The following is a 16626-nucleotide window of genomic DNA, read 5'->3' on the forward strand; positions in this document are numbered from 1 at the left end:
AAGATATGAAACTCTTTGTCACAACGACGACATTTTTATGTAAAATGTTTTGTCAAGCTAGATACTATCTTGTATTGTTCAGAAATCATTAGTAAAAGTGGGTGTGCATTCTAATGCCACGTAACACGTATGGGTTTCTTTTTCTAATTAGTAAGGCCCTATATCAATTACCAGATGATGTTACATTAGATTGTAATTGGAGTACATCAAAGATAGAATTTTCAGACAAAGCTATTTCATTTCTGTAAAATGCACTCTGAAGTATCACTTTAGCTTAAATCACAGCCATGTGAAACCAGAGACATTCAACTGGGCTGCTCATGTCTATGTAAAGTAAGCACACTTTCTACCATCCATTAAAAAGAAGAGGTGGTGCCATTTTGGATCTGCCCTGTAAGAATACGAAGAAAGCTAAGAGGAATGGACTTGGCCAAGACCCTGACCCAGGAAGGCTGGTGAGAAGGGAGCAGGCTGCTGAGGAATTGCAATAATGCAGCTTCCTGCATTGACTCGACTGCCAACTCAATCATGCTCTGGTTCTTGTATTACTTTCCAAATGCTTCCTGCAGACGTGCAAACATCAGTAGCTCCACAGGGAGTGATTTATAAGTCCTTGGCATAATTTTGTGCCTGATCAATGATAAAAGCAATGGCATAGCAAGCTGTCCTAATTTCCTGGCTTTGGAGAAACGAAGCACCTTGTAATTCAGCTGAGTGTTACTGACAGATTCGCGGTATCACTTGATGTGCCAACAATTGTTCTTGTTTATTTTGCACATACCTCACGATTACTTTTAATATGGATTGACTAAATATAATTGTATTTCAGGAAATTGAAGGTTTACCATATTTTCTCATCAGTTTGCCAGAAGCCTCCTGTTTATGTATTGTGTAACTGGGAAATTTCTCCCTTAACAATAGATTGTGATAACGTTTTAGGAAAAGTACTTACTGTATTGTTTCCACATGCTAAGAACAGGTGGGTTTAAGCATTAGAAATCCAACTGATAATACTAGTTTTAATAGCATCTGCTTGACTGAAGGATTCTTTTCTCTTTTCCATCCTATATAAAGCTTAATGTAGGTCTTAATAAAATCAGTAGAAAGGAGGCAAGATGGCGGCACAGATACAGACATGTTTGATATGACGGAGAAGCTTTAGACAGGGTAAAGTACAAGAAGCAGATTACGGGGGGGGGCGGGCGGGAATAGGGGTCAGGCAATAAGCAGGGGGTACCTGGCGACCTGCTGGACACAGGAAAGCAGCAGCGTTGGCAAAGCAGTGTTGTAGTGTACAGAAAAACCCACCAGTGGTCGGCGAGCGGCAATTCAGGCTCCAGTGATCCAGGCTCCAGCAATCCGTCTCCAGCACCAGCCAGACATCCAGCAGTGGCCTCCGCTCAGCTCTTGTGACAGCCGATGGGGAGCCTGGGTCCACGTGGGGAGCCTGGGAGGCAAGTGCAGTCTGGGACGCGTCAATCGTGCTGGGTGACATGGTCCAGCCGCAGGCGGAAAAAAGAATAGGAGACTCAAGGTGCCTTCTCGTGTGGAGAGGCGCAGCGTGGAGTTGACGGAGCGGCCCAGAGGAGACTCGTTTCTAGCTGATCACATGGAACTGATCCAGTGGGGAGGGCAGCACTAGCTTTGCTCCCGGCAGGGTCTGTGTGGTCCCTGGAGCTGAAAGCCAGCAGCTGCAAGCCTCCAGCAGCGTTCTGCCTGGCACCATCTCGTGTAGCCATAGGACCCAGCTATCCTACTCCTAGGAATATACCCAAAAGAAGTGAAATCTGCGTATGAAAAGGGATCTGTAATCCTATATTTGCAGCAGCACGACCTACAATAGCAAAGGCATGGAAACAATCCAGATGTGTATCCAAAGAAGAGTGATTAAAGAAACTGTGGTACATCTACTCCATGGAATATTATTCAGCTTTTAAGAAGAATGAAATTATACTATTTATAAGCAGGTGGTCCTAACTAGAGACCATTATGCTCAGTGAAATGAGTCAATCACGAAAAGACAAATACCATATGTTCTCTATTATATAAGGAAACCAACATGGAAAGTGTAACTTCAGTAATGTGATCCATACTGGTTTTGTTTGTTTGTTTGTTTGTTTGTTTTGGCTATATTCCATGTGTTTTGATGTTTTTTATTTCAGTTTTGTTTATTCCAAATAATTCCTTTTCTCTTGTCGAATTCATCACTGGCTCATGGATTACTCGGCGGCATCATTTCTCCCAAGAGACTTTTTTTTTAAAAAAGATTTATTTATTTTTATTGACAAGTCAGATATACAGAGAGGAGGAGAGACAGAGAGAAAGATCTTCTGTCTGATGATTCACTCCCCAAGTGACCGCATTGGCCTGTACTGCACCAATCTGAAGCCAGGAGCCAGGAGCTCTTCCGGGTCTCCCACGCAGGTGCAGGGTCTCAAGGCTTTGGGCTGTCTTTGACTGCTTTCCCAGGCCACAGGCAGAGAGATGGATGGGAAGTGGGGCTGCCGGAATTAGAACTGGCACCCATATAGGATCCCAGTGCCTTCAAGGCTAGGCTGCTAGACCATCCTGCCGGGCCTCACAAGAGACTTTTGTGTTTCCTTTTTTTCACTCATGTGTTGGTTACTCAGAGGAGCGTTTTTAATGGTGCTGTACTTTGTTATTGATGTTGTAGTTGCTGATGTTGTGGCTGTTCTAACTCATACCAATTGTTGACCTGGTTTCATGGCTTCTCAATTATGGAATTGCATAGTGATGGAGTACTGGGGTCTGTCATATACAGATGTGGGGGAATAATGGAACATGCATCCCTGCTTGCAGGTGAAAGATGGATTCCCAATGAAACTGTTGGACATGTGTAGACAATAGGATGTTAAACTAATGTTGGGGTACACTTAAATAAGAGACGGATAGAATTATGATTCCTTATGAAGGACTACACCATTATAGTAAAATGGGGAAAATCTGTCAGGAGGCGGCAGTTTGGGGGAAAACCCTGCCTATACGAAATCGTACACATAATTCAAAAATAAAATAAAAATATATTAAAAATAAAGTCAGTAGAAAATAGTGAAAAATGTCATATTTTTCTGTGATTTGAGCATAGAGAATCCTTTATAGAAAGAATAAAATATAATTTATTGCAATCTATTCACAGATGTTAAACTTAAACATAGTCACAATGAAACTGTTCTGAGTCTTATCACAAATGCTCACTAGAAAAGCTTAAGAGAAATTTGCCAGATCAAGCCTTCAAGCAAAATTGAGGGCACTGAAGTCCTTTGAGGTTATCGCTTTTCTAAAAATGACCTGATTAATCCTCCTTCGGTAAATCTAATACTTGAAAATTTAAAGAAATAGCAGTCATGCTCTTGCTTGATGCGTTAACAATATAAAATAATTAAAACTCTTCCCACTTTGATCTGAATTGAGATTATATCAAATTATATAGTTAACACATAATTCTTTGTACAAAAATGAAGCAGTGGGGAATCACAAATACCAAGAATTCAGAAGCATGCTTCTCCAGGAAAGATTATTCTTACCAGTGTTTCCCAAATGCTTTCTTTCTCACGAGGATGCAGAACACTTCTTTTGCATGTGTTTGTATGATTTTAATCTGAGGTTAATACCGAGGATCTAGACATGAAAAGGCTGTGCCATCAGAAAAACATGCAGAGTGGTGACAAAGAAAAGGCATCCACCAAAGCACTTTATCTAAACATTCTTTTGTCTTTGTTTTTCAAATCTGGCTGTTCAAGCTAGGACAATGATCTTAAAATGTAAGAATAGGTAAGGCATGCTGATCATTTTTACTATCAGATGACCTGTGGGGGGGGCTACTACATGCATGCACAGTAGTACTTGGAGTGAGGAGCTTGCATATTATTAGTGTTTTTATCTTTTCTAGCTGTGCAGCATTCAACGTGGCACTGATTGGAGTTCAATGGGCCAACCGGTGTTATTTCCTTTCCAAAACTGAATCCAATGTAGAGATGAACTCAAGAGGCAGCACATGGGGTGAGAGTGTTGCATTGCAGATACAGGCATCACTTGCAACACTGGCTTTCCATACATAACACATTGTCACTCACTAATCCCCTGCTGATTCATCTTCCTGTTCATGGTCTGAGGAAGCGCAGAGTTATAGATGAGACTTCTGGTTCATGGCCCAGTGCTGTCTGTTGAAGCCATCTGAGGAGTGTGCCAATGGACAGAAGATTATCTTCCTGGCTCTCCCTAACTTTCTCTTTATCACTGATTTTCAACTTATTAAAGAAAAAAAGCTGAGACACACAGAAATTATATCGCAAGCTTGTTTGCTAACATAGAACACCTCAAACTTGTTTGTTCATGCAATATTGAAAAGAATTTATAAAAATTAACATTAATATGTAAATTTAGTACGCTTACACCATGCACACTCATACACAAACATCATTCATAGACATTTATATGTTTACACACTTGCATTAGAACTTTAAGAAAATACACCAATTATGGTAGTTAGTACCTGAAGAATAAAATGTGTAAGATTCCCAAACTGTAAGTTTTAGAACATTGCTGGAATATATAAGAAGGCTTGGATAAACAGATGCCTTTATTGGAAATAGTTCACGTCCTGATCAGTGTAGTAGTCACACAAGTGCAGATAAATGAGAATGCATTGACCTGTGCAGTACAGATTTCCATATCTCAATATGAGGGAGCTTTAAGATGTTTATGGAAAATGCAAGTAAAAGATGAGTAAATTTTTATCAGGGAATTTTAGAAGACCTCTTGCATGTGAATTATGTTTCATGGGAAAAGTTGTTACATTTGGGGAAAAGAAAAAAAAGATAAACCAAACACCAAACTTGATTGAGAATATCAATTAGATAAGTGGCCACCATGCACCTTTAAATACTTGGGTGGACAGTAACATGTCACCTAAACCAACACAAGAGAATCACCCAGAATCGTTGAGTCAATTGCTTAGCTCCAAATCAAGGAGGAACAACTGAGTTGGGTATGCTGTTGCTTTTCCTAAATCCACCAGCAAGGTGAATGTGCCCTCTCTTCACGAGATGGGAATAGGGGGTGTGGTGTTACTCTGAGGGAACCTCTGAAAAAAGAAACAGGACCAGACAGCCAAGGAGAACATCAATTGCAAGTCTGATGTAGTATCCGTATGCTTTATTCCTTGCATTTACAAAACAATGGTGATAGAATGTGGTTCACATTATCACAAACGGATGGAAAAAGAGTGTGTATGTTTGACTTCATCAAGGACCAATAAACGTAGAATTGGAAAAGCAAAGCATAAAACTTTATAGAGGAAAACAGTGTTTAGAAAGGTAATTGGATCCATTTCATTTGCTTTATAGATTAGGAAAAACTGGGGACCAAGGATGTCACAACAGTTGCTCAAGTGGTAGGGACTGCTGGAAATCTGTTCTTGATATGTGATGGCAGGCAAGTGTCCAGATCTCAGCTGTCTTTGTGCCAAGTACAAAGCTCTTTCTGCTCTATCACTGTGCTGAACGGCAGCAGCCAGGAGTATTTATCCTCCTTCCAATCAGTTTTCTGCAAGGTAGTCTGACTACTCCTGTCTCCATGGAAGCCCTGTGTGCTTTACTCTCAGCTAGCAATTTATAGTTCTTATTGTGCTTTTGCAATAAGAACAAGATTGCTATTTAGAATTAAGGTAGCTATTTTCACGATCCACTGTGGAGCGGTTAGGCTGATATTCTTTGGGAGGTAAATAAACACAGTCAACCTCAATTATCTGTCTCCATTTGGTGTATTAGAAAAGGTAATGGTTTAATGACATCCTGGTAGTTTATAATAGTTAATACACCACAAAAAAAGTACATCACAAAGCCCTCTTCTCAATAGTAGTTCTGAAATTAGTTTTAAGAAAAGGCACTGAGCCCCAGACAATCAAGGTACTTCACTTTCACTTTGATAAGCAATAGTACAAGTTTTCAATTGTTTATTCACTGGTCATGAAAACATAGGATCATGGTGAGACAAGAAAGTTTGTGATATGTTTAGTTTGTCATTTCATGGATTCATGCAGCAATTATCAGGGAAAGTTGTCAGGTAGAAGTTGGTGGTCTTCTGAAGTCTGCATGATTTTCTAAGTATGTCCTGCATTCTCAAGTTCAATGTCAGTGGATTAGAGGTAGAAATGGTGGGGCAGAGTGCTAGCTGGAGGAACAGTAGGACATGTTGAGTCAATGGGTTGCTAGGGAAGCCAACTGCATGTGCTCATTTCAGATCAACACAAACACAGAGCTGTCTATTTTGGAAAGGGCTGCAAACTATGACATTGCCAATAATCCCTGTAAGCTTGTATCTGGCCCCCTGGCTCTGGTATGATAGATGCTGACAAGAAGAGCTCCCCTTTCCTGATTTTCCTGAATTGGCTACCAGGACTTGTAAACAGACAGACAGCTGTGCATTTCCAGAATAATCCCAGGGAGAGTCCAAAACCAGGCTTGGCACGGTAGGAATGCTCTGTCCTCTGACAAAATAAAAGCAACTGTTCCATAGTTTCTCATTGTCCACCCGCACTGCCACTAAGGGTAATTTGAACAACCAGGACCTGGGAAGAATTTGGACCCAAGTATGTGACATCATTTTCTCCCCTGTAAAGTGGCATGATTAGTTTTTAATTGCTAGAATGGTAGTGAATATTAGAACTTTTTATTGAGGACTGTATATAACAGATACTAAAAATGATAGCTTTTTAAATTATTGTTGGTATTTTACCATTAAGATAGGATAAATGTGAAGTAAGCTTCAATGGATAATATTCTGATTATCATATTTGTGGAATATACATTCAACTATACATACACATAAATATGTACATATGTGTACACATATATGCATATGTATGCAAATCTCACTCAGTTTACGGCTTAGAAGATAGGTGGCCTTTGTCCCAGTTTCCCTTGTTCACTCCTACGTTTCAGCATAAATATTCCTAGCACTCATTTTCAAGTGACTTTGGAAGATGGGTTATATGATCAGCTGAAATGGTAACCAAAATGAAAACACTGATTTCAAACATATCTAAGAATAGTTATGCTAGTGCTAATGAATGAAGTGCCTGTTAGGCAAGGCACTCCCCTCCTCTCCTCCCCATGTTACTTCCCGTCCCTTCCCTCCCCCATTCTTTGCTCTCTCTCTTCCCTCTTCTTTCTTTCACATAAGTTAATTACTCTGATTCTGGTACCCTTCATATTTGGCTCTAGCACTTGAAGTTGAGGAACAACCTAACAGCAACAAAAACTTTGCTGGCGGATAGCATTAATTTATCTCTTATTATCCTGACAAGTATGGAAATGGAAGAAAAGAAAACTAACATTAAGGACAGCAGGTCTGGATGACATAATTGTCATCCCACTTAAACGACATTAAAATTTTTGCAAAACAGACTTCTGCATTCTTCCTCATATAAGTTTTTCTACTTAGTCTGCATGGTCTGATTTTAAAGTTTCTTTTGTGTCTCTCTTTCTATATCTCCTCATGGAAAAAAAATCTGTTGAAACAGAAAAATACTACTTCAGTAAATTTTACTTTTTAAAAGGGCTTTTTCATTTTTGATTGACATATTCGTTGCAAACAGCTGTAAGGTACATTTTGACATTTCATACATGCAATTCTGATAGATTGAGTAATGACCAAATCAGCCGAAAACACCTTAACTATCTATCAGATTTCTGTTGTGGAAACCCAAAAAATCCCTTATTCTAGCTATTTTGAAATATACGTGTCTTGATTATTAACTGCGGTACCTCAGCGCGCAATTTTCACAGTGCTCTCTGAAACAAAATAGGAAGATAAACTCAAATTGAATATATTATTCTGTATCTTGGCCCTACAATTTTGCTTCTCAGTCATAGAGTATAAATATTTTCAACTACGTCTAAAGTGATCAACTTTTAATAGCATTGTTCAAAAACTTCTTTCAACCTAAAGTAATATCAAAGCCAAAATCACATGCCTTCTGTGCACACTAAGCTGTCTAACTTCTTTGTCTTCTAACCCAAAGTCTTTAGTGCCCAGTGATCGAGACAGTTTGGAACTAACAGGGCAGCTGGAAGATTGTGGAAGAAGCCCCATGTTGTTCCAAAAACTATAAGCAAGTAAAATTTATAATTTTCCCGACTATAGTACCTTGTCCATGGGCCGTGACCTTGTAAAGAAACAAGGTCCATTGCACAGAAAAGCAAGGTTTTAGAAGAAATTAAAAGTCTATACATTAAGTCAGAGCTGTGCTTTTTCACATTTGTTATCTTTATCTCAACATAACCAACTGGCCCCCAGTTTCACATTCATATGTAAACCATAATGTTTATATGTTCAATATGGAACTTATATCCAACTCAATACTGTTCTTGTGTAACTGTTAAATGAGAAACATATATTTACCTGTGACAAAGGGAAAAATGATAGCAACGTTTTGAAATGCATAGGTTAAAAACTAAAAGCTTGGGGAAGGCACTGTGGCTTAGCAAGTTAAGACTCCATCTGTGGTGCCAGCATCCCACATGAGCACCAGATGAAGTAGCAGCTGCTGCACTTCCAATCCAGCTCCCTGCTGATGGCCTGGGGAAGTAGCATGGGATGGTTTGAGTCCTTGAGTCCCGGCACACGTGTGGGAAATCAGAAGGAAGATTCTGCCTTGTGGCTTTGAAACAGTTGTTGCAGTCATTTGGGAAGTGAGCCAGCAGATGAATGATCTCTCTCTCTTTCACTCCCTTTCTCTCAGTCTCCACTCATTGCCACTGGAGCTCTTCCTTTGCAATAAATATAGGTAACATTAAAAAAAATGAACACACAACACATAAACTCATACAAACACAAACAATTCAAAAGCTTGGAGCTAGTGCTGTGGTGTACCATGTTCAGCCATCATCTGAAGTTCCCACATCTAATTCATCTAATTTGGGCACTGGTTCAAGCCCTGGCTGTTCCATTGCTGATTCAGCTCCCTGCTAATATATCTGGAAAAGCAGCAGAAGATGGTCAAAGTACCTGCGCCCTGGTACCCATGTGACCATCTGGCCCATCTCTGGCTGTTGATTCCTATTTGCAGAGTGAACAGGCTTATGGAGAATTTCTGTATTTATCTAACCTTTCTGCAACTCTGATTTTCACACAAATAAATAAATCTTTTTTTTTTTAAATCTAAGAACTTAAAATTAATGCACAGTATGACTCATTTAGTGAGTAGTATTTTATCTTGATTTCTAATAGTTTATCAAATCTGATTTAATCACTCTACATTATCAATTTTATATGCAGAGAGCTACACTACATAGTACTTTTAAAAAGATTTATTTACTTATTTGCAAGACAGAATCACACACACACAGTGAGAGAGAGAGAGAGATCTTCATCTGTTAGTTCACTTCCAAATGCTGCTGCAATGACTGGGGGTGTATCAGACTGAAACTAGGATCCCAGAGCTTCTTCCAGCCCGCCTTTGAAGGTACAGGGGTGAAAGTATTTGGACCATATTATGCTGCTTCTCCAAGTACATTAGCCAGGAGCTGGACTGGAGGTGGTGCAGCTGAGGTTTGAACAATCAGCCCTGCCGAAGTCCAGCTCCAGCTGAGTTCAGAGCTCGAGAAGGGTGCGTGGAGTTGGCAAAAAGAAAAGACACAGATACTGTCGCTTGGTGCCTTCCTGCTGCAGCTCAAGAAGAAGCTGTCCTTTTTATTTACTTAGACACAACACAAGCCTCTACACAAATGTTTGACTTTACTATCTTTAACTTCAGAACTAAGCCAGCATGTACAGATGTTCAATTAATTTGTACTTCATGGTCAACTAGGTGCTCTTAAAGATAATTGCATAAGTTACCATCATTATTTTCTTCAAAGCAAGCCATTATTCATTCTTCAGTAGTGGCCCTTGGGTGACAGCCAGGACTCCAAGGCCAAGGCACATGAGATTTTTTGGTAATCAGTAATACATTCCTACCACATTTCTATTCCCACAACTTACCCATCAATATGTTACAAGGGAAAGACATAAAAATCAAAGGCAAAAGTTTCAAATATTATATCTCCCACAATTACAGGCTCTATAACCTCATAAATAATTAATGTTCAAAAGCCTATCTCTATGATATTAATAAAATCAACCTATATTTCCTCTAATAAAAAAAATTGAAAAGCAGCTAAAACACCTACATTTTCTATGCTCCAAAGAAACAGCAAAGACAGACTAGCCTTTGAGATCACAGTAACTACATTTATTGCCATAGCAGTTTCAGCTCTCACTTCCATCACTTGCATTAATATTTAGGATACTTATCAAGCCGTTTCCCAGAAGGCATGCTATATGTCTGGGCCAGATTTCAGGGCAATGGGTAGGCACACAATAAGGTGTGGGTTTCATTGTACTCCTATGCACAGTTAAATGCCCACTCACCAAGACATTATCAATAACATTAACTCCCAAGCTCATGTTGGTTGCAAAAGTCATCTCACAGGGGCAAACAACAATGCCTCAATAGATTGCAGAATTCCTAGAGGGGTGGTTGAGTGTCCATGCAAAAAGGGGGTGAGACTGCATCAAGGTGGTCAGAGAGAAATCCGCCGGGCCCTGCCAAACAGCTGGAAGCTCTCCTGAGCCCTGCCAAACAGGGGAGCTGTTTTCTTCACACGTTCGCGTCATCCACACCTACTGCATGGACCCCAGCACAGCCCTGCAGGCAGCAGCTTAATGTATTATGCCACAACTCCGTTTGCATATCATGTTTCTTATAACTTCGGGTTTTGAGAGCCCCACAGATAGCCACTCAGATAGTCTACTCAGATGTTAGATCTTTCAGAAATTGAATAACCATAAACTGTGCATTATTTTAGAAGATACCAAATATACTTTTCTAGTACTATGAAATATGAACATATTTTTAAATAGAAGTCCCCGTGAGCTAAGGAGTAAGAGTTATTTTCATCATCTCTTAAAAGATTTGATTACCAAATTTGAAAATTATTTATCTTCCCATTTATAGGATTTACATCATACCTCATGAAACAATTACTGAGCACAGAAAATGAAAGGGAATGAGCTATTTTCAGATGGAATCCACTCCAGTTAGTCATAAATGCAAAGTTTGCACGCGCAGGTTTGATCTTTGCTCATGTCATTGTTGTTTCCCTTCCACTAACGAGCTGGAGAATTAAACATTTGGGCTTTGTCTTCATGACTATGACCTTGGGCATGCTTTTTTTTTTTTTTATTATTACAGGCAATGAAAGCTTAGAAGAAAACTATGTGCAAGACAGTAAAATGGGTTTTGTCATCAATGCCATCTATGCCATGGCTCATGGGCTGCAGAACATGCACCATGCTCTCTGCCCTGGCCATGTGGGCCTGTGCGATGCCATGAAGCCCATTGATGGACGCAAACTCCTGGACTTCCTTATCAAGTCCTCCTTCATCGGCGTGTCTGGAGAGGAGGTGTGGTTTGATGAGAAAGGGGATGCTCCTGGCAGGTAAAGTAATCTTGTCAAACTCAGATGCGAGTGACGCTGTGAACCTCCTGAGCCAAGGAGGTGGCAGCCATGGCTTCATTTCTTTACAAGATTTCTCAGTGCTTCTAGAATCATTGCAACTCAATAGTCCAGAACACAGCATTAAATGGAAATGACCGAGTATTCTTGCTTTTTATAACATTGAAATGGTTCTTAGTAAACAGTCCGAAACTTTGGTCCTGTCTCTATCAATTCCCCGTGTCTCAGGTCTTACAGCCCTTCTGCAGAGTGCCTGAGACTGCACCCTGGGAAGGAAAAAATTACAGCTGGCCAAGAGACTCCACCCAGGCTTTCTGTCTGGGTGGTCACAGTTCTATTCCCTGTGGAGATCATTTTGAGTATCATATCTGAATGAAGAACTTAATATGTGACTATAATCTAGTCCTACCCAAGGATCCTGCTTTCTCTAGCTAACTCGTGCATTTTGTAAAATGTAAGAACATGATTTTACTTTTGAGATTAAATCTGTATGGCTGCATAGAGTTAACCAACCAACAAGCAAAGGAACAGTTAACCTAAATACTCTCCTTAAGCCATTTTACATAAAAACTGTTCTGCAATGCTTGTTTTGATAGCAACAGTTAGCTCATGTATAATTGGTTCATGGAGAATGATGTCAGTATCAAAAATAGCTGTGTTCATGCACGCACATTTTCCTAGGAAAGGGATGATCAGAATGGTAGCAAGTGAATGAAAACCTGTAGCAGAAAGGAAAAGGGCCTCCACTTGGCTGCTTTCCAGCATGCCCACAGTCGTGTAAACCCTGTTATCTTCAAGCCTATGATTCTGCAGAGCTAGTACTTTTTAGGGAAAGTATATGTTAGGTTACAGTGGAAAGTGGAATCATGTAATCCTCTCTACTGGAGGTGTATCATCATCCTTCTGCTACAGATGATGAAACAGAGAGGCAGGGAGACGAGGAAATCAGTCATCTCAAGTCACACAGAGAGCAAGAGGACGAACCGTGAAGACTCCTGAAGCTGGTGATTTTTCCCATATCACAATGACTTTTAGCTGTTGCTAGAATTAGGCAACATTGCCAGCAGACTTCTTTTTAAAAAGTTTTATTAAGTTTGAAAGGCAGAGTTACAAAGAGAAAGAGAACAAGAGAGGGAGAGAGTTGAGAGAGAGAGAGAACATCTATCCACTGGTTTATGCCCCAAAAGGACCACAACAGCCAAGATCAGGCTGGGCTAAAGCCAGGAACCTGGAGCTTGATGAGGGGTCTCTCATTTAGGTTTAGAGGCCCAACTACTTGGACCATGTTATGGTGCTTCCTCAGGTATATCTTCAGAGAGCTGGATTGGAAGTGGAAAACTGGACCTCAGATAGAAACTCATGTGGGATGTTGGTGTCACAAATGGCTGCTTGTGTCAGCTCCTCGCAATGTTAAAATACATTTTTAAGACTTTTTTTTTTTTTTTACTAATTCAATATGGTACCCTGAGAAAGGGAGGAACATAGATCTTTCATCTGCTGTACTACTTTCCAGATTGTCAATGGCCTGGACTGGGTCAGATTGAGGCCAGGAACTTCATTTGGGTCACCCAAGTGTGTAGTAGAGGCCCACCACCTGGGCCATCTGCCTGTGCTTTGCCCAGGCCATCATCAGGGAACTAGATTGGAAATGGAGTAGCCAGGACACAAACCAGCACCTATACGGGATGCTGGTATCACAGTGTCAGCATTATCCTTTGTGCCACAGGCCAGCTCCTGGCAAGCTTAATATAATTTTACCAGCATTGTAAGAGATGGATGCTAAGCAATTCTCTGTAAATATCATCTTTTACATTAAACTTAATGCTGTATGTTTAGAGAGTCCATTGTGTGGATTCAGTGGCTTCTCCTTGTAAAATCTCACCAATCGAAGAAAGATGAATGACAGAAGTCCTGGTCAGTAATTAAAATGATGACTTTATCAGAGTCCTTTGAAGATGCCAGATAGGTAGGCACCTGTTTGGATTAAAATTTCAATGGGATAGATGAAATGATCCAGCACATAGCAGGTACAAATTTTCAAGGTGCTGGGCACCTTAAGAACTGGTAGAGAAGGAACAAGTAAGCATATAATTGAGTCCTCTGCTAGTCTGAACTCAACATTTTAGTTCTGGGCTCCATTGGAAACAAGACCTAGAACATGGTTGGATAGGCAATGTAAACCTTCCTTCAAGATTCCAAAAGCAAACATGGAAAACGTGCTTATGGCCAGATGCATTTTTGTTCCTGCATAAATACAGCTCTCCTCCTCCTCACTCTCAAGTTATACAAAATGTGAGTGCACAATTTTAGCTTGTTTCTCTTACATCTTTAATTACATATGCAAATCATGAGCCTTCTCTTGGGTCTCTTTTCAGGGATCATTTCCTCCTGCTGGAAATTGGACCTTGTCATCTATGTTCAATTCCTATTTCAATCATGTCTCTCTGCTTTCATCTCCTATCGTAGCACTATGCTTGCTTTTGGGCCCTCCTGTAATTATTGTAGTTAATCATCTCACTACATAAACTGAGTGCAATTAGGAGATGCTGGTAGGAAGTGTTTCAAAGCATGAGGATATTAAAAATAAAGCTAACATGTTAGAGACTCAGGTCAAGAGAAAAGACCAATATTCTTTAACACACATGGTATGAAGAAGGCCTCTTCTTTAGAGTAAGTCATTATTTTCCCTTTGTATCTTTCATCATTTATTGTTTTTGCTTCCAGCTCTCTGTTGCTTTTATGAGATGCGTTTCAAACCAAAATATTGTGATTTTTTTTTAGTCTCTTAATGCTAGTGGAGTATAAACTGATTGTATAAATGAGATTGAAATAAAAATTTTAGCTTTATTAAATAAAGATATCCTAAAGCTTGCATTGCAGCAAATTTTTTATTGAAAGTATGAACGGACCTGGCATGGTGGCCTAGTGGCTAAAGTCCTCACCTTAAATGTGCTGGTTCTAACCCTGGCCGCTCTGCTTCCCATTCAGCTCCCTGCTTGTGGCCTGGGAAAGCAGTTAAGAATGTCCCAAAGCCTTGGGATCCTGTGCCCATGTGGGAGACCTGAAAGGAACTCCTTGGTTCCTGGCTTCACATAAGCTTAACAACAGTCAATGTGGTCACTTGGGGAGTGAATCATCAGACGGAACATCTTCCTCTCTCTCTCTCCTCCTTTCTGTATATATGACTTTGCAATAAAATAAATAAATCTTTTTTTAAAAAGAAAGCATAAATAGAGTGGTAATAATGTAATATGGGGTAACATACAGAAAGTGTTGTAAAGAAATGGGGAAGCTACTTTTCATAGACATCACAGGAGGCTCTACAGCCATGATGAGTTTCAGATGGAAACACACTGGTGAAGCAGATCAGAATTGCTGAGCTCAGGAGAAGTGATGGACACTGGCCTACAATTGCTATCAACTTGGAAATTACTAGGAGCGTTCTTCCGAGGAACATCCTGGCAGGTCTCAGGAACAATAAGGACACTCAGTGTCAGAAAGCGATGAGATGAATTCTATTTTCCAGATGCTCCACATTGGTAAGTCCTCTTTTCCTGAGAGGACAGATATTTGTGGAAACTGCTAGAGTCTGGATTTGGAGTAGCCACCAGCTGCCCTGTGGCCGACAGGATCTTTTTCACATTGTGAATGTTACCACTGAAGCTAGGTAGGTTCTATCCTCAGTATAGAAACAAACAAGCTTGGAAGCAAACACAGCACAACACAAACTTTGAAGCAAGGCAGTATGAAAGCACCACCCTTCAAAGCTGTAGGAAAGTGGAGTGTCTGCCTTCTCCCTGGCTTTGGGATGATTCAGCTGGGCTTTTAAAGGTTTTTTTCCCCTTTTCTCACAATCATGAACATAGGAAGGGGAATGGGTGATTCCTGTGTCTGGGTTAACAAACAGGTGCCTTGATGCCTTGAGTGAAAGTATTCAAGTAGCTATCTCTTTTGGGGACATGGTCCATACTCTCCTCTTGCCATGTCTGCACGGAAAAGAATGGAAATTGTCTTTACTTTGGTCAGTTATCCTACTACAAGACAGTCAGCAGGTTTAATATGTACAGGCAGTGAACTGTCTACATGTGGATAAACCTCCTCTCTTCCTTCAGGGCCCTCGACGTGGCCTCAATGAGTAGGCAAGGGAAGTAAAGAACTAAGCCAATAGATTTTAGAAGCCAGCTTAATGCTAATTGGTACTAGTTTTCTGGAGTAAGGGCTGAGAATGTGGGTTTGGAGGCTGAAGAATCTGAGTAAGAGATGTGGAATAGTGTCAGTGCCTAGTTTCTATTTATGCATGGCACTTTCTAAATGTCCTCATGTGGTTAAACGGCCAGGAGAGCTCTACTGGGCAAACCCTACCTGGGGACTGACTGATCCCACAAATGCGGGTTCTGTACTAAGGATCTGGTCATCACCTCTAATGCTCCATCTTCGGACACATTCACTTTGGGAACCAGGATTTCAGTATTGGAATTTGGGAGAGACATAAACATTCAGACCAGAGAACAAGATAAATGTTATTGTGAAGTAGTTTCTTAATGCTTTACCTTCAAAAACTGATTGGTCAATCAATTATTTTAATTGATTATTTTTCCTTTCAAGACAAATAGGGAGAAAAATACACAGCAAAAGAGAGAGAAAAGGTGTTTCACGCTTTAATGTACCTATGAATATGCTTCAAATAAGTCATGGAAAATATACTTAGAATATAAGTTTATTTGGTGCAAAAACACTGTACATAGTTTTTTTCATCATATGTGGCTCTGTGACCATTTTGAAGATGCCACCACTTTAAAAATGTTTTGCATAACAATGAAATTTCATGTATACATGCATATGAAATTATCTGTATGTTTGTATAGTGACATAATTATTATGGTAAAATGTTCTAGATGTAGATTTGGTCATTGTGTGGCATTTTGACAGTTACAATAAATGCAACAATAGACAACTATTATTTATTTTCAAAAAATGCTTGTCCTAATCAGGGAAAAGATCATGATGCTTAAATGTCAACGCACAAGATGTTAAATCCGCAACATCCTTACTAATTAGAGCTACTTCATTTGCATTTTTTGCTCTATTAGCACCAAAAAATGTT

At 40.0% G+C, this 16626-nt stretch overlaps 1 protein-coding gene across 3 annotated transcripts in view; it reads left to right on the plus strand.

Annotated features, from left to right (window-relative positions):
- The window catches only part of GRM1 (glutamate metabotropic receptor 1), a 328706-nt gene that overhangs the window by 264567 nt on the left and 47513 nt on the right, over nt 1-16626 (plus strand). For all 3 annotated transcript variants that reach the window (XM_040965269.1, XM_040965270.1, XM_040965271.1), the window contains exon 4: nt 11258-11504. In XM_040965269.1, the coding sequence (XP_040821203.1) occupies nt 11258-11504 (247 nt within the window). The remainder of the gene's footprint in view (nt 1-11257; nt 11505-16626) is intronic.

The sequence above is a fragment of the Ochotona curzoniae genome, unplaced genomic scaffold, assembly GCF_017591425.1.
Source record: "Ochotona curzoniae isolate NIBS_2020 unplaced genomic scaffold, NIBS_Ocur_1.0 scaffold_3890, whole genome shotgun sequence".
NCBI lineage: Eukaryota > Metazoa > Chordata > Mammalia > Lagomorpha > Ochotonidae > Ochotona > Ochotona curzoniae.